The sequence below is a fragment of the Pongo abelii genome, chromosome 10 (assembly GCF_028885655.2).
Source record: "Pongo abelii isolate AG06213 chromosome 10, NHGRI_mPonAbe1-v2.0_pri, whole genome shotgun sequence".
NCBI classification, from domain to species: domain Eukaryota; kingdom Metazoa; phylum Chordata; class Mammalia; order Primates; family Hominidae; genus Pongo; species Pongo abelii.
In genome coordinates, this window is record NC_071995.2 from 49,440,655 (window position 1) to 49,465,522 (window position 24,868).

The window sequence follows — 24,868 nt, forward strand, 5'->3', positions numbered from 1 at the left end:
ACCTCAGGTGATCCACCCGCCTCGGCCTCCCAAAATGATGGGATTACAGGCGTGAGCCACTGCACCTGGCCAGCCCCTTCTTGTCTTCTAATGGCCACCCCGTGTTTGGAGCCAAAGAGCTGAAGGAGTGACAGTATCGTGTGATAGCAGCAGCAGCATCATAACCACATTTAACGAGTGCCTGTTCTGTACCAGCCACTGTGTTAAGGACTCCTTATGACCCTTCATTTAATCTTTATAACAACCTGATAAAATTGGAATAGTGATTGATGGCACCCACTTTATCAATAAGAAAACTGAGCCTTAGCAACCTTAACATAAGTTGCCTAAGATCATGACAGCTAATGAGCAACAGAGCTGAGTATTGAATCCAGGTCTTTCTGGCCTCAAAGCCTGTAAACCACTCTGCTTTGCTGCTTTCTAAGAGACAGGAGAGTGAGAATAGATTCTAGAATATGAATTCAGTAAATAGAGGGGTTAATACGCTTTACATAATAAGCCTGCATTTTGCTTTTGCTTAGAGCAACTGTAGTCTGTGCACTTTAAGAGGTTAAAGGAGAAGGCGATCAAAGTCAAATTTATATTGAAGGACAACAAGGAAGAATGGCCATGGAGGAGAGTCAGACCTGCCCTGCCCTGGGAAGCAGCATTGTGCTGGCTCAGCATTGAAGCAGGTGCACAGTGCTGCTGCTCTGCCAGGTATGGCTTCCTGTGACCAGAACATAAGCAGAAAGGATGGCAGCTACTCTAAATGTGGGTTGGAGATCATGGGGTTACAAGGTCAAAGCAACTGAAGAAGTGTATGCAGAAGCACCTGGAAAACTGTAAAGCCACAGGCAGATGTGGTGCTAGCATTATCTTCATCAAACTGAACTTGGAGAAAAGACCATAAACAGCACACGTAGGGGGTTCCGTTTTGCAACAGTTAAAGTTATTAAGTAGAGGAGATGCGTTCATTGATCTGAGGGTTGGACCAGATGACCTGGTGCAGTAAAAAGAGTTTAGAACTAGAAGCCAGGAGATCTAGTCCCTGGCAATTCCCCCGCCCTCCTCCTGCTCACTAGTTATGTGACCTTAGTTTAGGCAGAGCATTCCGTGCTTGGTTTCTGGTTTGTGAAATGAATAGTTAGATTTGAATAATAGTTTTGAAGCTTTTTAAAATTGTAGTATGCCATGATAATTAAGAGTGTAGGCTTTGTAGTTAGATTGCCTCAGTTCAATGCTAAATTTCACCACGTAATAGCTGTGTTGTCTTGGGCAAGTTACTTAACCTCCTGCCTCAATTTTATCATCTGTAAAATAGTACCTACCTCATAGAGTAGTTGTGAGACAATTATTATATAAAGTATCTTAGTAGGGTGCCTGCCTGCCACATAGTAAATGCTTAATAAATATTGAATGTTATTATTTCTTCAAATAGACTCACAGGTAAAATTATCGGTCACTAAGAAGGAATTTTTAAAATACGGGATTTAGAGGTCTCTTTTGCTCCGTTCTCAGTATAGTGTAATAAAGGCGTGGAAAATGATGTTTCTAAATAGTCATGCAGCTCAAATAGAAGTACACGCCTAAGGAAAAATTTTGCTGGTGTCCTTATGTCCTGCTTTGGTTTAGTATTTCTAAGGGGAGCTGGATAGTACCAGGACACGGGTACTCTGGAAATGCATTCCAGTTATGCCTTTGCTGGAGCCTTTCCTGGGACACACTGGGGCTATATAACATAACCTATGTTGTAATTTTACTTGAGGAATTCACTAGGCAGATTAGCATAAATCAGGATTCTTTTCAACATGGCGTAGTCATTTTTACATAACAGGTCATTTGTTTCTGAACAGCTTCCTAGCCTGATATAGAATCTGTTTAGATTCTGCATTATATTTTCCATTATTAAACCAGGGAAATTTTGAAAAGACACTTATTTGTTGCTTGCTATATTGGCTGTATGCATACTCAGAAATGAATGCCAAATTGCTGTTGATTAATGAACAACTGGCCAGTTGCCTAGTTCAGAAGAGGTGCATAGGCCTGGGGGAATAAAGTACATATATTTTGTTTAGGCAGGCAAGAATTTAAGGCCAGAGAAGTTGGCTAAAAATGAGAGGACCAGTTAGTTCCAGAGATCAAAACAGTTAAGATCTAGGGACAGTCATAAGTCATTGCCAATAATAATTATAGTCAGATAGACTCAAAGGTTCCCAGCTGCCCTCTTGTTGATTAGCTAAATCTCTGAGCCCCTAGGTGTTCATTATAGCCAGAAGCTCATCAGATGCCTGCAGATTACCTTTGCCCTAGTTGAGATGTTGACCTCTTAGGATGGGAGAATTGGTTGAGTGAAGAGCTTCTCTCCTGGGCCATGTGTTTCACAGCAAACCAGGGGTGGATAATAAATATTTCTCGAAGAAGCTTTCTCTTCTATGGTATGCTCCACCCCTGCATTGAGTACTCTTCTATATAAAGTCTTTTCATGTATATGCATCCTTTATTGTTTTGTTTTGTTTTATTTTATTTTATTTTATTTTACTGAGACAGGTTCCTGCTCTGTTTCCCAGGCTGGAGAGCAGAGCTCACTGCAGTTTCAACCTCCTAGGCTCAAACGATCTTCCCACCTCAGCTTCCTAAGTAAGCTGGGTCTACAGGCACATGCCACCATTCCCAGCAATTTTTTTTATTTTTTTTTGTAGAGATGGAGTTTTGCCATGTTGCCCAGCCTGATCTCGAACTCCTGGGCTCAAGCAGTCTCCCCATCTTGGCCTCCAAGAGTGCTGAGATTACGGGATTACAGATGTGAGCCCATCCTGTTTTTTTTAAATTTACACTTTTTGTGTGACTAAAAAAATTATTTCAGTCTTGGGATGCGGTGGAGACATGCTAACAAACTAGCTGTACTGCAGTACTGTGATGACTGTGTGTTTATTGTTTTGCATTTGCAGTATGCTAGGATTTGTTTGGTATGTATATGAACGTGCTCTACCTGGCCGTGCACAATGTTCCTTCCCCTAATAGTGGGCCCCAAAGAGAAGATATCTTACCCTGAGTTAACAATGGCAATGCTCCTACATTGTGTGCTCCAAGCCCCGCATTGCTAATTAGAAATGAAAAGCCTGTGCTTTTCAGAAGGCTCATTTTGTGCCACATGACACATTTATTAATACTCCATGCCATAACTCATTAAGAACTGTTCTACCGCTCTTAATGGGCCTTGTGCTGAAACACATTCAGTGGCTGTTGTTGTAAACTAATATTTCCCCTTGGGCAGTAACCGCAATCCAATTTCAATTTCCCTTTTAACTCATTTACTTCACAAAGATCTAATTTGAGACAGATTAGGTAAAATATTATTGGACTTCATGGGCACCAAGTGATTGTTGTTTAACAAGTATTGTAAAAACCCAAAGCTTGCTGTCCTTTCCACTACATCTAGGCTTTGAAGGATCTGGCGTTAGAGCGTAGTGTTGAACAAGAGAGGACAAATGTCCTTTTCTGGATTCCCACCAGCAGTTTAACAATGATTACAAACGTTTAATCCGCCATGTGAAACATATATACGTATATCTCTCTCAAAGTCAACCCATCACCAGTCATTCCTTTCCATTCTCCCATATTCACTGTTCTCCTGAGAACAGGGGATAAAAGTAGGGGAGATAGTGCAGGGAAAAGCATTGTGTGATGCAGTTCTGCCTTGGGGCTGCTCTGTGCTCCCCCCTGCTGACGTAAGTATGGTACTATCAAGCCCTGTTGACCCTGGACTTGACAGACTTCAACATAAGGAAGCAGAATAACTAACTCAAGAGAGTTCTACAAGGATAAAATGTGAAAGAATAAATAATAATAGGCTTTCTCCTCAAATTTATGGTTTGCTGCTTTGTTGCACTTAATCCTGGATGCTCTGTGAATTTTCTAAATCGTAGAATTACAGATATCAGTGCTGGAAAGGACCTGAGTATGCCCATCAGGCAGCCCTCTCTCTTATTTTATAGACGAGGAAAATGAGACCTAGAGACATGCAGTGGCCCAGCCAGGCCATACAGTTAGGTAGAGGCAGGGAAGAAGGAGAACACAAATGTTTTAGCACATGACCTGAGAGATGATCTAGTGGTTCCCCTAATCTGGTGAGCACAGATTCCTGGATTCTGCACCCTTATTTAATAGAACACCTGGAGAAGGGATTTATGACTGTGTTTTTTAAAAAGCTACTCAGCCCAGGCCGGGCGCGGTGGCTCACGCCTGTAATATCAGCACTTTGGGAGGCTGAGGCAGGTGGATCATGAAGTCAGGAGATCGAGACCATCCTGCCTAACACAGTGAAACCCCGTCTCTACTAAAAATACAAAAATTAGCTGGGCATGGTGGTGGGCGCCTGTAGTCCCAGCTACTCGGGAGGCTGAGGCAGGAGAATGGCATGAACCCAGGAGGCGGAGGTTGCAGTGAGCCAAGATCACACCACTGCACTCCAGCCTAGGCAGCAGAGCGAGACTCCGTCTCCAAAAAAAAAAAAAAGAAGCTACTCATCCCAGGTGCAGTGGCTCACACCTATAATCATAATCCCAGCACTTCGGGAGGTCAAGGCAGGAGGATTGCATGAGGCCAGGAGTTCGAGACCAGCCTGGACAACATAGCAAGACCCTGTCTCTACAAAAAATAAAAAGATAAGACAAAATAGAAAGCTAGTCAGATGATTCTTATGCAGTCAGTCTGGACTTAGTCAGGAACTAGTATTAGTGTATCCCTTGGGGCAGATCAGCTTTGCCATCTGTTTTTGTATGGCCCACAAGCTAAGAGTAGTTACATTCTTAAATGGTTGGATGTGTGAAAATGGTACGAAATTTAAATATCTATGTCCATAAAGTTTTACTGAAACACAGCCACTTTTGTTGGGTTGCATGTTGTCTATGGCTACTTATACACCACAGTTACAGGAGTAAGTTGTTTTAACAGACACTGTATGGCCTACAAAGCCTGCAGTATTGACTGCCTGTGCCCTTTCAGAAAAAGCTTGCTGGTGCCGGGTATATTACTTATCTCTTTCTTGTGTAACTACTGCAAGCCCCAGTATTAAAAGGGAAATTCCTAAGCTTTGAGCACTTGTGTTTGTCCAAAGACTATCTTGCTTGTCTTTTTTTTTTTTTTTTTTTTTTGAGATGGAGTCTTGCTCTGTCGCCCAGGCTGGAGTGCAGTCGTGCAGTCTTGGCTCACTGCAACCTTTGCGTCCTGGGTTCAAGCAATTCTCCTGCCTCAGCCTCCAGAGTAGCTGGGACTACAGGTGCGTGCCACCATGTCGGGCTAATTTTTGTATTTTTAGTAGAGATGGGGTTTTACCATATTGGTCAGGCTGGTCTTGAACCCCTGACCTCGTGATCCACTCACCTCGGCCTCCCAAAGTGCTGCGCTTAGAGGTGGACTATCTTGCTTTTCAAAAAAGATCCATTGTGAAAAATAGCATGCAAATTATCTGTAAATCTAATTATTTCAATAATAAAACGTTTTATTGTAATACAATTTCCTACGAAAGTATGGGAGATTTACCTTCATTTCAGGAGTTTAGTGTGCTAGATGTTTATTTTTGTTAATAGAAAGAAGAACTGTTTTTATACTTGATGAAGATATAAGGTGTAAATATTTAGAAAGGGGTGATGGTAAATGAGTTTTATTTTAAGTGCAACACTCAGTACCCAAATTAATTAAGAAATTTCTATTTCACACATCAAATGTCCTTAGTAAAGCCTTCTGCTTATAAAATAATAGTTTTTGAATTCACTAAAGATGCTTAGTTTCCCCCAGAATCATCAGTCTCCCACTTGACAGCTCATGACTGATCCTAATTCAGAATCCTACTACCTCCTAGTTTTTCTTCAACCAAGGTGTAACAGTTTCCATTTCCTAATGGCTTCCTTTTGTTTTTCTTCTTCTCCTTTTCCCTAACCTAAAACAACATAAGCATTTGTTCATGAACCAATCAACAGACATTTATGAAGCACCTGCTGTATGCCAAGCACTGCAGGCACTGATTCGGTGATAGGAAATACCCTCCATGCTACCTCTAGACCTATATTTCCATCACGACCAAACCAAGAGACAAGAAAAATGGAAAGTATAGAGTACATTACTTTTAAAAATCCTGCCGGGCACGGTGGCTCATGCCTGTAATCCCAGCCCTTTGGGAGGCTGAGGCAGGTGGATCATCCGAGATCAGGAGTTCAAGACCAGCCTGGCCAACATGGTGAAACCCTGTCTCTACTAAAAATACAAAAAAATTAGCCGGGCATGGTGGCGGGTGCCTGTAATCTCAAGTACTGGGGAGGCTGAAGCAGGAAAATTGCTTGAACCTGGGAGGCGGAGGTTGCAGTGAGCCGAGATTGCACCATTGCACTCCAACCTGGGCAACAAAAGCAAAACTCTGTGTCAAAAAAATAATAATAATAATTAAAAAATAAAAATCCTGTTGCCTGTCTCCTAAGGAGAGGTTTTGTAGGTGATTTTGTAAAGGCCTGGCCTGGTGGTTTTTAGGTCTTGGGGCATGGGCCAGTGCTTCTTTCATTGTTGCTTAGCTGCCCTATCTACCCCGGCGACTCAAATTTCTCATTCACCAGAGAATTTGTCTCCCACACCAACTTCATTCTTTGCCACATTGCCACTGAACTGCCTTCCAATCTGGCACAATAGAAGCTGTTGAGAGGCTCGAAGCTCAGCATAACATGCTGCTCTTTGCTGCGTGACCTTTGATATGTGGTGTTCCTCTCCTGAGCTTTTGTAAAGTGTATAGAGGATAATAATTCCTCCTTCACCCATACTTCATGGGAACCTCATGAGGTTGAATGAGGAGGTTATTTAAAAGGCTATTTTCATAGAGGGAGTTGCTATAGAAACACAGAGAGGTACAAGTACTTCAGAGAAGGGGTTTGGGGGAAGCCCTGGGCTGTTTGTTTCTTCGAGAAGCCAAGATATGGAAGAGCTATAGCTCAGCCCTCGATGTGTTTCAGGTGAACCCTAGGTCTCCTACTTCTCTGCTTTTAGGATTAGGCTTTTTCTGCAGCATATCCCACCAGAACCAGTATGCTCCATTACAGGAAGAATTTCACTGCAGTACAATGTCAAACACTAGGGATGGTGTAGTGGGCGTTTGTAGAATGAATCTAGCTCAATACTTTTCCATTGGGAAGAGAATGACGTGACTCTGGTAGATTAGGAAAGGAAAGAATAGAAGATAAGAAAAGAACTTTAAAAAACATCCACTAATACTGTGTATTGGGAGTACATAGACTGATCATTATTTTGGAACTGTGGAGGGAAGCCTAAGATTGGTTCCTTCCCTCAACCAAAAGCCTAATTGTAGGGGATGGAGGCTAAAAAAAAAAAAAAGGTGGGGGCTTTTCATAAATGACCTGTATCAGGTTAAGAAGGACCTCTATTACTAGTTTGTTGAGTACTTTTATTATGAAAGGTGTTGAATTTTGTCAAATGCATTTTTCTGCATCTATTAAGATGATCATGTGGTTTTTCTCCTTTATTAATATGTTGCATTACATTGGTTGATTTTCAAATGCTAAACTATCTTTGCATTTCTGGGATAAATCCCACTTGGTCATGGTGTGCAACTCTTTTTTATATGCTACTGGATTTGGTTTGCTGGCATTTTTGTTGAGGCTCTGTGTCTATATTCATAAGGGATGTTAGTATAGAGTTTTCTTATGATGTCTTTGGTTTTGTATCAAGGTAATACTGGCCTTTAGAATGCGTTTAGAAATGTTCTATTCTCTTCTATTTTGTGGGAGAGTTTGTTTAATTCTTTGAACGTTTGGTAGAATTCATCAGCAAAACCATCTGGTCCTGGGCTCTTCTTTGTGGGGGTTCATTTTTTAATGCAAGGTACAGAAGAGTATTTATGGAACAATCCCATGTGAGAGAGACTTTTTAAGGACATAGATGTATGCTTTTGTTTACATAGAAAATTTCTAGAAGGATATACAAAAACTGGCATCAAAGGTTATCATTAGGTAATGAGATGGAACTTGGTCTTATGTTCCTTTTTTCTTTTAAAAAAATTATGAGCATGCATTGCTCCAAAATTTAAAAATAAAAAACTACTTAAAATGACTAGCATTTATTTGGCCATTTGCTCTTTCACTCACACAGTGAGATGTTAGGACTATGTATCTGCCACTGGCCTGTCTCCTTAGGAACTTGTAGTCTAGTAGGCCCTTGCATCTCTCAACTTCACAGTCTGCTCTCCCTCTTCCCTATTTTATTCTCCATCAACACTGAATTACTGGTCAATTCCCTGAAAAAAACCTGCAGCTACATGCTACTATGCTTTCATACATGTGATTTTTGTTCCCTTACCTTTCCATCCCTTCTCCCTAAATCTGCCCAATTAATTTTTCTTAATTCTTGTTTATCCTTTAAAGCCCCTTCCAAATATTAGTTACCTTCCTTTGTGAACTTCCCAGCTCACTCTCTTTTTTATTTCCCAGCCAAGGGGAAAAAAATCTCTCCCTCCTGCTGCCTCTCATACATTATGCATATTTTTGTTTTTGAACTTTGTACTTACCCTGCATCATAATTACTAGCTCACATATGTGTCTTCCTTAAAAGTACAGTTTTATTGAATGTTGTGTCCTGGTAATTAGCACAATGCTTGGCGCAGAATAGATGCTCAAAATATTTTAATTCAATTGAATTCAGAAGACAGGGCATTCTGGGTAGAATGAGCCACATAAACAAAGGCCAACGTTATGAATTACGAGAACCTGTTCCGAGGACATGAGCTAGTTTGGCTAGATGGGAACATTCATGCTGGGAAATATGATTTAATTATTTTGGCAAGGCTGCTATTGGGGGCTCTTGAAAGCCATATAAAGCAGATTGAATATTGGTAAGTAAATATTGATTGAATGAAGAACATTTCTCACTTCCTTCCAGTCTTTGCTGAAATCTCTCTTCTCAATAGGCTTATCCTGACCGCCTTCTTTAAAACTGTTGCCTCTTTATTCACCCATCCCTTGACTCCAGCATTCTTGATCTTCCTCTCCCTGTTCTTCCTCCTTTTCCCATAGCACTTGTTGTCTTCTGTGTAGCACAGCCTATATGATTTACTCATTCATTACGGTTTTTATTTATTGTTTGTCTTTCCCACTAGAATTTAAACTCTTTGGGCCAAGACTATCTTGTTCACTGACCATTCCCAAGCACCTAGAACACTGTCTGGCACATAGTAGATGTCCAGTCAATATTTGTTGAGTGAATGAATCCTAAATTAATGAACTTCAGTATCATGTACAGAGCTGGCATAGAAGCTTAGGTATGATTCAAATGGCCTGTTTCTGAAAGAAACAAGTTTATTCTGTAAAACTGCCAAGATTGCGCCAGCTATTTGTATTATAATCTGGGCAGGGCAGAGGGAGGGAGGTGGGGCAAACATTGTGTTAAGGTTGCTTGTTTAAAAACCAACTTGGGAAGTAAAAATTATTAAAGACTTTTGAGTTTATGTATTCCTTACCTAGAAATCGTTGTTTCATGTGGTGACTCATACCCATGCTTTAATAATTTCTCTCTTTTTCTTTCTCCACAGACCTTTGTAGTATTAAACAGAGGGAAAACTCTCTTCAGATTTAGTGCCACGCCTGCCTTGTACATTTTAAGTCCTTTTAACCTGATAAGAAGAATAGCTATTAAAATTTTGATACATTCATATCCTTTTCGGCAAATGTGGAGTGAGTGCAGCAATTGCATGTTTACCTTTCCAATATTTGACAACTGGATTATATGTTAAGTTTTTTACTGAGAGTGTAGTTAACTAGCTCATCAGTCAGAGGTTTAAGAGTGAACTCCTGCCACATCCCAAGCTAAGCTTCAGCAAATTATTTTTTTTTCCTTAGGATGATATTGTGGGAATCTGAAATTTTGTTGGTATCATTGTATGGACAAATTAAAATAACCTTTGTTGAAATCTTAACTTTATTTAGTACTCAGACTTCAGTGATTTCATTCTGTGGCCAACTATTCAGCTTAATATATTAAAAACCATTATTAGAGGTTTTTGAAAGTACTTCTTGAGTTACAAATAGTTGGATGAACGCTTTAGAAATCAGCTTTGAATTTTTAAAAAATTTTTTGAGCAGTGAGCTTAGAAAGTGAGATAGTTCTCAGATGAAATAACCTCCTTGTTACAGAGGTTTAGATGCAGATTGTAGGATAAATAGAAATTTTTTCTGGTATTTTTACTCGCCTTAAATAGAAAAATGCCAATTTATTCAAGTGGCCTGAGTTACACCTTATTAACATAGGAGAGTGCATGTGGCAAATGAAAAATTATTTGATGGATTTAGTGATGTTGCATGGTGACTTGAAACTTCCATGGCTGGTTGATATTTAACAGCATGTAGTCCCATGCTTCAAAGATTATTGTATCCTCCAAGTAGGATGAGGAAGCCAGCAGTGACAACTTGGCGAATTGGTTTAGAAGCTTTTGCCACATTTTATTAACTCTTAAGAATTTAGCAACATGGTTGTGAAATCTGTAGTTTATAAGCAACACACTTCTGAAACCTCAAGTTTTATAAGGAAATAAATAATTCACAATGGACTTCTTCCTTTCTGTTGGATCAGAAGATGGAGTGTTTTTTCTCTTCTGGTTCCAAAAAGCATGAAGACAAATCCAGCTGTAATGAAGAAAAAAAAATCCAGCTGTAAGAAATATTTTCTCTTTTTAAAACTCCACTGGTAGAATAAAGATAGTGAATGCCATTAACAAGAGAGAGTGAATTAGTGGCAAGTGGGATATTGCTCCCAGGCCTGTTAAGTGACAGTTAGAGTTTGAGTAATTTGTGCTGACCTAAAATAGTTTAATTTTTCTCAGAGACAAGAACAGAAAGGCCTGAGAAAAATTCTGGATGGAAATGAAATGGCAGTATGGTTTTCTATCCATAAACATTCCTGGACACTTTCAGAATGGATTTTGCTCTTATTACCTAATCTTCAGAAGTGTGGTGGTGCAGATGTCCTTGAAATCTTTACCTAACACGCCGCAACTGGTTTCCCACATTGGACATATTCAACACATATGGGCTGTATTGGCTGATGCCTTGCCCCCAAAGACAATTCAGCCCTTTAGAAGGACTAGGGAAGGCTGGGTATGATGGCTCAGGCCTGTAATCCTAGCACTTTAGAAGGCTGAGGATGTAGGATCACTTGAGCCCAGGGCTTCAAGACCAGCCTGGACGACATAGAGAGACCTTGTCTCTTAAAAAAGAACAACAACTGTGGAAAAAAAGTGAACCATTGCATGTAGATTTTCAAATAACTAGCTATGTAAGATAATTAACTTGCCAATAAATGAATACCTAGTCATATAGATTTAATTGATTTTCTTATCTGACAACTTTGGTTGAGAAAGTGCAAAGGTATTGTACTAAGTGCAAAAAACATTTAGAGGCCTAGTCTGTAGTTGAGCTGAAAAGTGGTTAGGGGAACATGTTTCATCCAAAGGGAGTAGAACAGTGACGGCCCTTTTGAAAGAAGGAGAGTAGCCGTCCTGCCCCATCCATCCAAAGTTCACAGTGGTATTCTGTGTTTATGGTGGTGACCACAGTTTTCATCGTCATCTTGCGTTTTTCTCTTCTGTGCTTCATCTTTCAGGTTATTGATTTAGATCTGATACCCAATGGAAATGTGTTTGTTTTTTGAGAAAACAAAAGGCAGGCCAGATTTTAATATTGCCCCTTGACTCTTCTCTACAGTATTTAGCATGATCATTATGTGCACTATTTTGACCAACTGTGTATTCATGACTTTTAGTAACCCTCCTGACTGGTCGAAGAATGTGGAGTAAGTAACTCATTTATTTGTGTGCTTGTTTGTTTTAAATATTTTTAGTCACTGAATCTTGCTTTGCCACAGTTTACCCCTCAAGGAGAAAAAAAATTAGTTATTGCCTCTCTTTATTTCACAGAGAAGGCTGAAAGTACATGTGGAATTTAGGAAATAGCCTTCCCTAAAAGTCAACTCTAGAAATTACTGCCCTTCACTCCACCCTTTCCTGTGCCAGGCAGTGCCGTTGCCATGCAGCCCCATCACCATCTTGTATCCTCAGTTCCTGGTGATACTGTTTTCTCCAATTTTAGGTTTCCCTGTTTTTTGACTTCTCTAAGGTTAAAAACAGCTCTGGGGGGCCTCCTTACCTTCTTCAAAATGATCATGTACTAGATAGCAGCACAGTTACTTCCTTGGAATACAATTCAGGACCCAGTACAACATTCCAAAGGTCTTAGTTTGTGCATTTCAGTAAGTTTCATTCAAAGCATTTCTTTCTCCTTCTCACTTCCTTCCTGCTGCATTGGCTGTGCCCTTTCTGTTTTGTCTCTCTTAGTTGAAGCAACACTTCAGGCAAGTGCTAACTTAAAAGGTTCATTTAAAGTTTCTGTCCAGAAATTACCTCAAGCTATTCATTTCTTTGACAGGTACACATTCACAGGGATTTATACATTTGAATCACTAGTGAAAATCATTGCAAGAGGTTTCTGCATAGATGGCTTTACCTTTTTACGGGATCCATGGAACTGGTTAGATTTCAGTGTCATCATGATGGCGTAAGTTCTCCCCTTACTTTATTGGTGTTCTGGGTGTGATTCTATGTGTGGAGTTGTACTCCTGGGTCTGTTTGTAAGTGTGCATTTGTGGACACAGCTGTATGAGGAATTAATGGATAACCATGTAAGGCCCTATGGGCTTATGTCTATGATTCTTGCTTGTGAGGGCCTCTTGTGGTTCAGGCAATGATAATGTGTTTATGTGGGAGAAGGCAAGCAGAGGCTTTACAGCTGGGAGAGAAAGGAGGAGGTGATTTCCCATTGGCACTCTCTCGTATTTTATTCCTCCTTGTAACGATCACGGTTTGCACACCTATCATTACAAGGCCTCTGTGAAGACTTGAAATTTTTTAGTTGTAAACTTTCAGCTGAAAATTAGTTTCCTGGGTATGTCTTACTGTATGTAATTTAATAAGGCTGGCCAGGTGTTGCAGACTTCAGAGAACATTTTAGAGTCAAAACATGAGCCAAGGTATCCACACTGGCACTTCCTGAAGAGTTACTAACCAGAATTTCGAACTATTGCTCAAGATCAGTGTAACTCCACATTGGTATGTTACTGCTCTTGCTCATTTGTGTTGTTTTAGCAATAAAAATGTATCTTTGGGAAACTTAGCTGATGATAGAAGAGTTATAGCAGATTTTAATATTTTTATTTCCAGGTTGGGAAAGCGTTTTGTGGTTTGAGAGTGTAGTGGGGGTGGTGTATAGGTTTTGCGTGTATGCATGATGTGTAAGAAAGAGTGCATTTGAATATGTATTGATCTGAGCATCTGGTGGAAAGATATATTTCAACTGTAAAATGTGAATAAATGATATGCATCGAATACTTGAAACTGAAGCTGACTTTCTGTTATATAAAGGCAATGTCTTACTTTCTAGCATTATGAATACACATTGGTGTTCATTTAAAATTTTTAAGTGTCCTTGCTAGGCACAGAGCTTGTAATTAAAATGAGCACTTAACACAATATTTGCTCTGATCCCATGATTTGGATTTTCCTGAGCCCTGCTTTTGTATGTCACAGGCCAAAACTTCGTTTATAGACATGACTACAATCATATGATTGCAATTCTTGATTAAGTCATATATACAGACATTTAGTCAATTTTGCCATTGTCAGCTAGGGAGTTACTTTAATGTAGATTTGTTTTTGTGGGGCTCCTGCTGCAGAAATTTGTCTCCCTCTCTTAAGAAATTGTTCACAAAACCTGGGGACATAAGTCTTTGATACCTCCTGGCCTTCCTTTTTACTAAAAAATGTGAATGGGCTGACAGTAAAGCCATTCTGATTGGGATCAGCACATTACTATGCTGATTAAAGGAGTAAATCCCAAAAACCTCCTTTCTAATATACTTTTGAATTCTTCTTACCCAGTTAAAAACAAATGTTCCTTAAATGTTTGTATTTTGAGGCTTTTCTTTTTCAAGGAAAAAAAATGAAACCATAGTTTGTATATAAGACCCTTTCTTCCCCCCATTCTCAAACCCTCGCCCAGTGGTACCATTACAAGTTAACTTTGGTTTGATTCTGCAGGTATATAACAGAGTTTGTAAACCTAGGCAATGTTTCAGCTCTACGCACTTTCAGGGTACTGAGGGCTTTGAAAACTATTTCGGTAATCCCAGGTAAGATGGTCCGGGGTTGGTGTTAGGTGTTGGGATAGGGCCCTGATGTGACGTATTGTACTTTTTGTTTTGTTGTGGTTTTGTTTTTTCCTTTGGTGTTTGTGTTTGTGTCTGTGTTTGTCACTTGTGTCTGTGTGTGACCTCCCTTACTACAGATATGTGACAGAGTTTGTGGACCTGGGCAATGTCTCAGCGCTGAGAACATTCAGGGTTCTCCGAGCTTTGAAAACTATCTCTGTAATTCCAGGTGAGAAAATTTGTACATAAGACTGACTTTGCCACATCTCCTCTTTCTCCTCCATTCATTTTGTCCACCATTCTAAAGCAGCATCAGTACAGTTGATAATGGCCTTGCATTCTGCATGTTTTTCCTGGGAGACATTCTCTGGAATGGCCGTTGGGTCCTCAGGCAGTTTTCTCTGAGTGCTTGCCAGGCATGCAGCCCCCATTCCATCCATGCTATTGAAAAAGCACGTGCTTAAGAATCACTTGGATCTCACCATATTTGAAAAAATTGTCACAGAGCTAGCTGTCTCTTTGTATATAAATCATTTGCTTCCTGGCTCCATGGAATTACAGTAATTTTGACATTTGCCGTCATTTCATTGCTTGTGATTTCTAGGCTTCCTATCGCATGGTTTGCTGATGGGACGTTATTCAAAGAATTATACATTTACTATTACTGTATTAATGAAATTTTTTAATCACAGAAGAGATCTACCCAATTAATCCAGTATCAGAGACAAATTTAAGAGACTTGGAGTTAGTGAACTGCACTTAAATAATCACTGTCTATCATGTTCTACTGCTATCTGTCTCACTAGAATAAGAACCAGTAGACATCTACTGTACATATTCAGGGTTCATTCTCAAACATAAATCCCAATGAAAGCTTATGCAGGCACTGTTAAAAAAAAATCAAAGGTAAGATAAGATACAACTAAAGGTATGGGCAACAAAAAGTATAGAGGTTTGAGGGGGAAAAACAGAATCAGTGGGTGGGTTGAGAGTTAGTTGACTGACAACCTCTTTAAAATTTGTGCCTTTTTCTTTTTGGTTCTGGTTGAGCTAGCCCAGTGGTTCTTAACCTTTTGAAGGTTTTGGATCCCTTTGAGAATCAGATGAAAGTTCACAGACCCCCCTGAAGCCCATCCATGGACCCCAGGTTAAGATTCCTTAATTTAATTTAAATCATTGCTACTGGGTAATACTTATCTTTCTAGAGACCAGTCTTGAAATCTTAAAGGAAAGATATTTTTGTTAGTATTGTGAGCCTAAGATAAACTGGCAGTAACTTGGCAGAGGTGAAGACTGTGTTGTTGCTCTTTGGACGTTAGTTGTGGTCATGGGTTTTCAAGGAAGACTCCGTAGAGACCAGGCTTTCCACAGCAGTTTCGTAGAAATAGGAATGTGGAAAAAAAACAGAGGCATCCTATTCTTATCCTATTCCTATTACATGGCTCTTCCCCTTGTGGCTGACTCAGAAATATATCTCTTTTTAAAATTTATTTTTATTTTCTAGAGACAGGGTCTCACTCTGTTGCCCAGGCTGGAGTGGTACGGTGATGGCTCACTGCAGCCTTGACTTCCAGGGCCCAAGTGATCCTTCCTTCTCAGCCTTCCAAGTAGCTGAGACCACAGGTGCATGCCATCACACCCAGCTCTTTTTTAAAAAAATTTTTTTGTAGAGACAGGGTCTCCCTATGTGTTGCCCAGGCTGGCTGCCAACTCCTGGGCTCAAGCAATCTTCCTGCATCAGCCTCCCAAAGTGCTGGGATTACAGGCGTGAACCACTGCATCTGGCCCAGAAATATTTCTTTTTTCCCTTTTTAACATTATCTCAATAGCAGATAGAGAGGGAAGCACAAAGATAGAATCCTGGAGAGGGCAGACTGGAATGTGGTTTACTGAGAACCTCAAAGAAGGTAAATTCATCTTCACCACTTACAAATTTGGGCCATGGAGTTGGCCAGTAAATTAGTGCCCTACCAAAGATGAATTCCTATATTTTTAGCGATGGTAGCCGACTCCCTATCAACCAAAGGCTGGGTGTCAGTTGGAGTATATACTTCTTGGCAAAAAACTACAACCTTAACTTACCAAGATTTAGTTCCTAGCCATTTTAAATGTGCTTAACAGAAGGCTCAGCTCATTCTCCAGACAGCCTCAGATAGCTCATAGATGGTGGCCTAATCTTTAGGCAAGCCCTGTCTTATTTTTTGAGGCATCTGGGGTGCCAAATCTTTACTTTCATTTTTCCTATGGTCTCGCTCCTCCTCTGGCCCCTTTTAAATATGATCTTGTGTTTTCTGCTCACTTCCCTCAGCGTACTCTGCAAGGCATCTGTCTCTTTATGTTCTTGTGATCTCAAAACTTCTCTCCCAGAATTAAATGGGAAAGCTGTATTCTGTTCACTAACTAGGGCAGCAGATGCTGTCTCTAGTCTAGCTCATAGCTTCTGTCTCTGTCTCTGCTGTATGGTTAACTTTTGACCATGGCATTTCTGCAAGATAACTCTTGATTGGTGTCATGTTATTTATTCTTTGTATATATCCTTAATATGTCACGTTATTTATCCTTTATATATATATATATATATATATATATATATATCTGGAATATATGCAGTATCTAGCACAGTGCCTGGCCCATAGTAGTGCTCCATAAATGATTGTAGTAGCAGCACTTATGATTATAAAGAAGAAACCTAAGCCAATAGAAAGGGTTTGTATCAAGATTTAGACATCAGCTTCACAGTTTGAAATAGAGTCCCAGATTCCTATTTCTAGAAGCACCCCCAATTGAGCTGGCTTTGGGAGGCTAACTGGGGTGGAAAATAACATTAAGGGATAGTAAAGCCAATAATAGATCACTGTCAGTAAATGGTATATTTGGTTCTTGAATTAAAAGTGTTGCTCTCAGTCTCAATCTTTTTGCTCCCGATTCTACCTTTTAGAGTTAGCAAGAGAAATCCATTAATGAAGTTTCCCTCATGGGAAGTTTTCTCTCATCCCATGGGAAATTCTGAAATTGCTGATTATGCTTTCTCCCATAGAGGGCTGTTGTGCTATTCCTACCAGCCTGCTATGCAGTCTCCTTCCAAGGCGGGAGCACCAGTGTATGAGTCAGTGGATCTGGGCCATCTCTTGCTTGGAAGTATGTCATTTTGATTTTTGTGTGGTAGAGCTGGCCCATGATTCCCCTTTAGTAAAAACCATTGTTTTGTATACCAAGTTTTCTCGTGGATCACTTCAGTGGAATTGTTGTTCTCTTTGTCTTCTCCTCTTCCCAGTTTGGTTATAGGCTACTGCCAAGGGTGCCAAAAATAGAATGGAAGTGAGAGCAACTACTGACCTGGAGCCTGCAAAGTCTCACAAAGCTCCCTGTGTATCAACTTCCTTTATGAGAGCTTTTCTTTTCCTAGAGCACTCACCCACCCCCAACCTGGGCTGATACTGTCCTTCCTCTTTGTGTCTTTGGTAGATATTCTGAGTATGTCAGGGCCGCCAGGACTCCCGAAGATTGGACAGTAACGTGCATCAGTTAGCTCTGCCCTCTTCTGTAAGAAATGCTTTGCTTTACAGCCTTCTTGTAGCTCAGAAAAGACCAAACCCACCTTCTGACCCTTTTTACTTGACTTGGATACATACTATTTATGCTTTCCATTTTGCTCCAGAGGCAGCAACTTGGAGAACAGTGTACACAAGCTCTGTGCTAAAAGGGTCAGTTATAGAGGAGACTTTCTAAATTTTCTTTAGTCTGGAATTTGTCAGGTTCACCTTGACATTGAAATATTCTGCCTAAAAGTTTATATGTCTTAAAACTTTGTTTTCACTTTGTATTTGTCTGAGTCCCACATAAAGTGAACTTCTAAGTGACTCTGTCAGAAGTTTCGTCCTCTGCATGCTTTGATCATGTGCCACAGGGCTGACATGCCCAAAGAAAGGGTGGGAATCTCGAAAGAGTTTCTCAGGTTTTTCTTAGACAGCAGCATTTAATAGTATAAGTACTAATAGAATTGGTTGGGAGAAACTCACTTGTCAGTTCTTTTTCATTTCTGTCATTTAAATGGCTCCCCCAAAGCACTGCTTATCTGCTGCTCATTAGCACTTATTTAATTTCATTCCACCTTCTTTAGAATTGTACTTTCTTGATTATTTTTCTCTTGGCAATTTTATTTCTCAGCTTTCATTTCTGTTACTTTCACTCCTAACCAGTGGGATCAGACAGGAAGTAGGGAAAATGATAGGCCTTTCTTTTTCCCATCCCAGTATTCACAAAGAAAGCATTTTCTTTAAACGTATACTTTGTGAATGTGGCTATTTCTGCTGCATAATGATGGGAGATATAAACTGTTTTAAGACTATATCCTGACTCACTGTCTCTTTTAAACTATTCTGGTTATTCTCTTGCCTTTGTATTTCTCCTTTTCCCACATTGCTTCTTAGGAAAGATAAAGTTTAACAGTGGTCCTAAGTGAAAAAACACTAAATGCTCACAGGATCCCACTGACCCATCTTTGAGAGCTAGTTTAGTTTTGGTCTCACTTTGTGATGTGAATCAGGTCTCGAGTAAATAAATCTGGAGTCCCCCAATCTCTTTCAAATTACTGTTGCTCTAAAGAATCTTCAAGAACTATCACTGTAGGCTGGGTGCAGTGGTTCACACCTTTAATCCCGCTAATCAGGAGGCTGAGGCAGAGGATCACTTGAGCCCAGGAGTTCGAGGCTGCATTGAGCTGTGACCACACCTGTGAGTAGCCACTACATTCCAACCTGGGCAGCATAGTGAGATCTTGTCTCTTAATGAATAAACAAATAAATAAATAAATATTATCATGAGGATTGCAGTTGCAGCAGGAAAAGTCAACACAGCACACTACTTTACCCCTACGCTTTGTCTGAACCCAAGCCTGACTCTGGGAACAGGGCAGTTGTTCTTTCCCTGGGTTGAGAACTGCTTGTTACTGCTACTGAGGCCTGTTCCAATATTAACTTTTTAGGGTAATTAGCTCACATTGCTTCAAACCACTTAGATTTCTCAACCTGAGCTACAAACTAGGGAATATGAATTAGCTTTATTTATTTATTTTATTTATACATATATATTTTTTGAGATGGAGTTTCGCTGTTGTCACCCAGGCTGGAGTGCAACGGCCTGATCTCAGCTCACTGCAACCTCCACCTCCTGGGTTCAAGCGATTCTCCTGCCTCAGCCTCCTGAGTAGCTAGGATTACAAGCGTGCGCCACAACGCCCAGCTAATTTTTGTATTTTTAGTAGAGATGGGGTTTCACCATGTTGGCCAAGCTGGTCTTGAACTCCTGACCTCAGGTGATCCACCCACCTTGGCCTCCCAAAGCGCTGAGATTACAAGTGTGAGCCACTGTGCCTGGCAAATTAACTTTATTTATAATCTGGCCATCCAGTGGTGGAAGACTTTGACCCCAATATGCTTGACTGATTTTTCTGGACATAGCACATAGGGCAGGCATTGTTCATTTGTTCAAAGGATTCCTGGGCATTGTGAAACGTGACAGGAGATTCAGAGGTACCTTTGGACATAGAGTAAAATTCTTCACCTGCTTCTTAAAATTCCTTAAATATCCAGCTTTCCCTCTTGTCACTGACCGTTCTCTACATTGAATCCAGCTGTCTTTTCTTGGCCTGTGGTAAATGTATTAACTGTTTCTACTCAGACATGTACCAAAGCGAGCTAATGTTAGCCTTTTCCAAGAGTTCTCACTGTCCAATTTGCCCCCACGTGGCTTCTGTTGCACACTCTGTTGTGTAGGAGTCTTTTGAAGAAGCATTCTGCTGTTTTGGATAATTGGTTTTCAGTCAGTATCTTGCTTGTTCTGGAATGTGATGTTGTGAGCCAATAGAATAAAAAGACAGTGTCTCTGTATAGCCAGAGTGATGGCATTCTACATTCTGGCTTGTGTCAGGTCAGGAATGCTACTAACAACTTTTTGCCTTTATTGACAGGTGTTGATGGTAAGAGGGAGCGCTTTCAGGCGGTCACAGCTGGCAAGACTGTAGAGCTTGAGCTTAGGAAATGAATTGATGGCATCATCTCCATAAATTGGCATTGATGTCTGCAAATATGGCCATTTGCAATTTATCCTAATGCAAGGAAGAAGAGTCTTGGCTGAGACCAATGTATAGTTCAGTGACTGTTTATTATTTAATATTGCTGTGTGATCATGTGCCTTCCTTTACCTGAAAACATGAAGCCACATCACCTTTCTTCTTCTTTTTCCTTTGCCTTCTCATTTTCTCTTGGTGATCTGGATGGGAATCTTGGAGAGTAAACCTTTTAGATTGCTGTAGTTAGTGTTATTTAGTGATTATCCTTGCTTAATTAAGATTTGTTTATCTGACCCTCTGTGAAGTATAAGCAGCTGAATAACATTTCCAATTAAGTTTCTACTTTAAACATCTTGAAAGCTAACTCACCAATGAGATGATCTAAGCCCCAGACTTCAAAGCTGAGGCTTGAAAAAGTGTCTTTTTAGCTTCCTTGACTCATGTTTACATATTTCTTTAGCAATAACATCTGGTTTATGGAGAAGAGATGTTAAACCAGCTGATTGTGTGCATTTGGGTCCATCTCCAGGAAAGTGAATTCCATGCAGGCTTGGCATATCATATTAGTGGGGGTCATCTCTGGTTGCAAGTAGCAGGACACAGGAATAATTCAGGGAACCCAAGGGCTGGAATGCACTTGTGCTTCTGGGAAGCCAGTAGAAACCAGAATGCAGAGCCAGAAAGCCACGGGTACGAGGAAGTACTTTGTCTCCGTCTCTCTTCTCTCCACGTGTCCATTTCTCTCTCTCAGCATACTAACTTCCTTTACTGCTCAGTCACATCTTAATATAATGACAGAATATGGCTACCACTTAGCTTCCAAATTTATTTATTACCATTCTCACCACATGAAAATATTACTCAACTGTCTCTTATCCTGTTCCAAATTCCTGTAGGAAAGGATCTGGATTTAGGTCAGATGTCCACCCAGACATCTGCAACGACTGAGAGAAGGTGACCTTGTACAGACATGGCTGCTGAGAGCTCATTCTTAAGGAACAAGGGATAGTTGGAGCTCATGGCCTAGAATTTCCACTTATGTGGGCCTGGAACTGTCAAAGAGTTCTCAGCCCAGGAAAATCAGATTCTACTCATGCTAAAATTGTATGCTTTTCAAATTATTTACTTACAAACTCAGTGGTTTGGCTATTTTGTAGTATTATACTCTTGTTGCTAATACAAAGGACAGCTTACAGCTCATTTCTCAATTCAGTAAAATAACAATGGTAAAGTCCGTTAACAGTCGTCTGGTGTTTGGAAAGGTGATTGTCTGAATCGTCTGGAGAGATGGTTGTATATGCTTCATAAAAAAGTCCAGGAAAAAGAAACTGTACAACCATTTTTAGTGACCCATTCAAGTATTATTTTTTAAATCAGTCTTTGACTTTGAAATCAGTAAACTTGCATTATTTTAGAAGCCTAGGATTGAATTGTTGACTCAATATAGGCCCACTCCAACCCAGTCAAAACATAATGAGGACTTCTCTGTTCCTTAGCAACTAAATGGAAATAAATTCCATTACACTGGAACAATTTTTACTTCTTGATGGCTGCCTTCTACTTTATTCCACCAGTACCTTCTTATCTAGCTGTGCGATTATGATACGATTTCCCAGGGCCTTAGGTTTAAAAGATAGTTTGAAATTTCAATTACTTAATCTCAAACAAATAAACATCTCTGCCTTATTTTGAAAGACTTTTAGAGAAGATTCTTCAGCTTCTCCACTACTGCCCACTGCTATGTAGTGGTGTGTTTGTCCATGTTCTGTAGATGAGAAAATGAGACTCTGAGAAGTAACCTTAAATTTGATTTGAAACACAATAGGTCAGGCCGGGCGCAGTGGCTCACACCTGTAATCCCAGCACTTTGGGAGGCCGAGGTGGGCAGACCACCTGAGGTCAGGAGTTCGAAACCAGCCTGGCCAACATGGTGAAACCCCATCTCTGCTTAAAAAATACAAAATTTAGCCGGGGCATGGTGGCGGGCACCTGTAATCCCAGCTACTCTGGAGGCTGAGGCAGGAGAATCACTTGAACCCAGGAGACGGAGGTTGCAGTGAGCCGAGATCGTGCCATTGCACTCCAGCCTGGGTGACAGAGCGATAATCCGACTCAAAAAAAAAAAAAAGAAACACAATAGGTCATAAGTAGTGACTGAGCCAGGGCCAGAATACCAGCTTTCTGATTCCCTGTCTGATGCTCTTTCTGCACAGCCCTGTGAGGAGAAAAATAATGAGATTATAAATGCTTTGTTTCCTGGAGCCCAAGCAAACTCTTCATAATCCCTTTGTGGCCACAGTCTCCATGGAAGGCTCACTCTAAGAAAGCACAGGACTCTGCATACTTTATCTCTACAGTCTACCTCTTGGCTCTTTTTTCTTTAATTCCTCTTAGATCCCTTTTAAGATATTTGTGTAAGAGGAGAGAACTTTCTCATTCATTTACTCTCCCAATAAAAATGTATTAAGTGGCTGCCTTTGTGCCAGGTCCTGTGCTAGGCAGAGCATCCATTTCTATTATTGGACTCAGAAAATTCTATTGGGCTCGACTTTGAAAAGTCTAGGTGATTACTTGCAAAATACAGCAAAAGAAGAATCATGTCCATATCACCCATTAGATCACCATTATATGAGGTTAGCCCTGAGCAGTGCCATTTTCCCAGTCATGTCCCTTTGAGGGACATGTTTACATATTTTACCATATGTAAAATAGTGATAACAAGTGTTGAGTGCCAGCTATGTGCCAGGAACTTTACTAGGTACTTTATATAAATTATCTATTTAAACCTAACAATAACCCAATGAGGTTGGTATCGTAAATCCATTTTTATAGATGAGTAGACTGAGGTTCAGACAATAATGGTCAACATTTGACTCATTTGCTACGTACTAAATGCTTTGTGAAGTTTTTGTTGTTGTTGTTGTTGTTGTTGTTTTGTTTTTGAGACAGAGTCTCGCTCTGTTGACCAGGCTGGAATGCAGTGGCCCAATCTTCGTTCACTGGAACCTCCACCCCCGCACCGGGTTCAAGTGGTTCTCCCGCCTTAGCCTCCCACAGTAGCTGGGATTACAGGCATATGCCACCACACCTAGCTAATTTTTTTATTTTTAGTAGAGGCGGGGTTTCACCGTGTTGGCCAGGCTGGTCTTGAACTCCCGACCTCAGGTGATCCACCTTCCTTGGCCTCCCAAAGTGCTGGGATTACAGGCGTGAGCCACGGCGCCCAGCTGCTTTGTCAAGTGTTTTATATGAACCACACTTAATCCTCACAGCAGCCCTATGATACTCAACTATAATTTTCCCTACTTTAAAGATGAAAAAACTGAGATTCTAAGAGGTTAGAAGGCGTATTGCGTAGGTCAGACAAGTAAGCAGCATAACTTAGTTAAGATTAGTGATTATCTACCCAGGCACACCCTTCAAAGCCAGGATTAGGATTCCCTTGAATTTCAGTTCAGTGGTCTTGCCTTCAGAAGTGAGCAGGGATGAGATTCTTCCTGAGGCCTGTGTGTCAAGGCTTAGTGCCTGCCTCTTGCTCATCCTGCTGCATTGGCTACCAAGAGTGCTCAGTGCTTTGTTGGCCGTAACCTATGGATAGCCTGATATCTGGGCATGTAAAGACTCATTTGGACCCAAAAAGCATGAACCTACAACCATATTTTTCTGTCTCTTCTGTCACTGATCTCTCCGTGTGCAATTAAGAAATACACCTTCAGTCTACATTTGAGCCAGTGTCTTACATTTAAACTTCAAATTAAAATGTTTTTAATGTTTTTGTTTTTAATTTAGGACAGAAAAAAGATCATTGTAGAAAGCAGGGAATATACGTGATACAGAAAAAGTATATTTTTAAATGGAAAAAGACAAAGTATAAATACTGGATTAATAATAACCTTTTCAATACCTTGGCATTTCCAGAATCCTTGGGAAAATATTATTGTACCTTCTCACTTATTATTGGCTTTTAAACTTCCCAGTGGCTTTCTTTTTAACCTGGAGGCCTCCTCAATTCCTGATTTTTCCATTTGTTTCTTTGACAAATATTTACTAAATACCTACTGTGGGCTAGGCACTATAGATACAGCTGCGAACAAGATAGATGTAAAAAATCAATTATAACCATGACAAATGCTACAGAAGAAAGTATAAGATGCTACTGAAACACTAGTAACAATGGGGAGGGAGAAGAGTTGCAAAGTCAGAGAAGGCTTTCTGGAATAATTGACGTTTAAACTGGGCCTTGAAGGATAAGTAGGATTTAGGCACAGAGGGCAAGATAATATAGCAGGGAGCATTCCAGGCAGAGGGAACAGCAGGTATGAAGGCCCTATGGCAAGTAAGAGCTGGGTTCATATGGGGAACTAAAAAGTAGTCAGAGACGGGAAAGTGTTCCCAGGAAGAAAGGAGCCACATGTTGTTGGCAGAAGAACCTTTCTTTTGCTTTTTAAGATGTATTCACTTAAAAATGGATACTTCTGGAATATTGATAGTTTTGCTGACCTGTTATTATTCTCATGGTATAAATATAAAGTGGCCATATTTCAAGAGTGGTGCTGTGGGGAGGAGTAG

General features: G+C 40.3%; 1 protein-coding gene across 7 annotated transcripts in view; it reads left to right on the plus strand.

The window, feature by feature from the left end:
- Positions 1 to 24,868, plus strand: part of SCN8A (sodium voltage-gated channel alpha subunit 8) — a 216,483-nt gene that overhangs the window by 82,631 nt on the left and 108,984 nt on the right. For 3 of the 7 annotated variants that reach the window (XM_063712148.1, XM_054527257.2, XM_054527252.2), the window contains exons 3-6: positions 9,566 to 9,683; positions 11,730 to 11,820; positions 12,453 to 12,581; positions 14,367 to 14,458. The exons of 1 other annotated variant lie outside the window; for it this stretch is intronic. In XM_063712148.1, coding sequence (XP_063568218.1) covers positions 9,566 to 9,683; positions 11,730 to 11,820; positions 12,453 to 12,581; positions 14,367 to 14,458 — 430 coding nt within the window. Of the gene's footprint in view, positions 1 to 9,565; positions 9,684 to 11,729; positions 11,821 to 12,452; positions 12,582 to 14,119; positions 14,212 to 14,366; positions 14,459 to 14,486; positions 15,377 to 24,868 lie in introns of those variants that run through there. 3 more of the 7 variants (XM_054527251.2, XM_054527254.2, XM_054527256.2) reach the window with 3 other exon arrangements.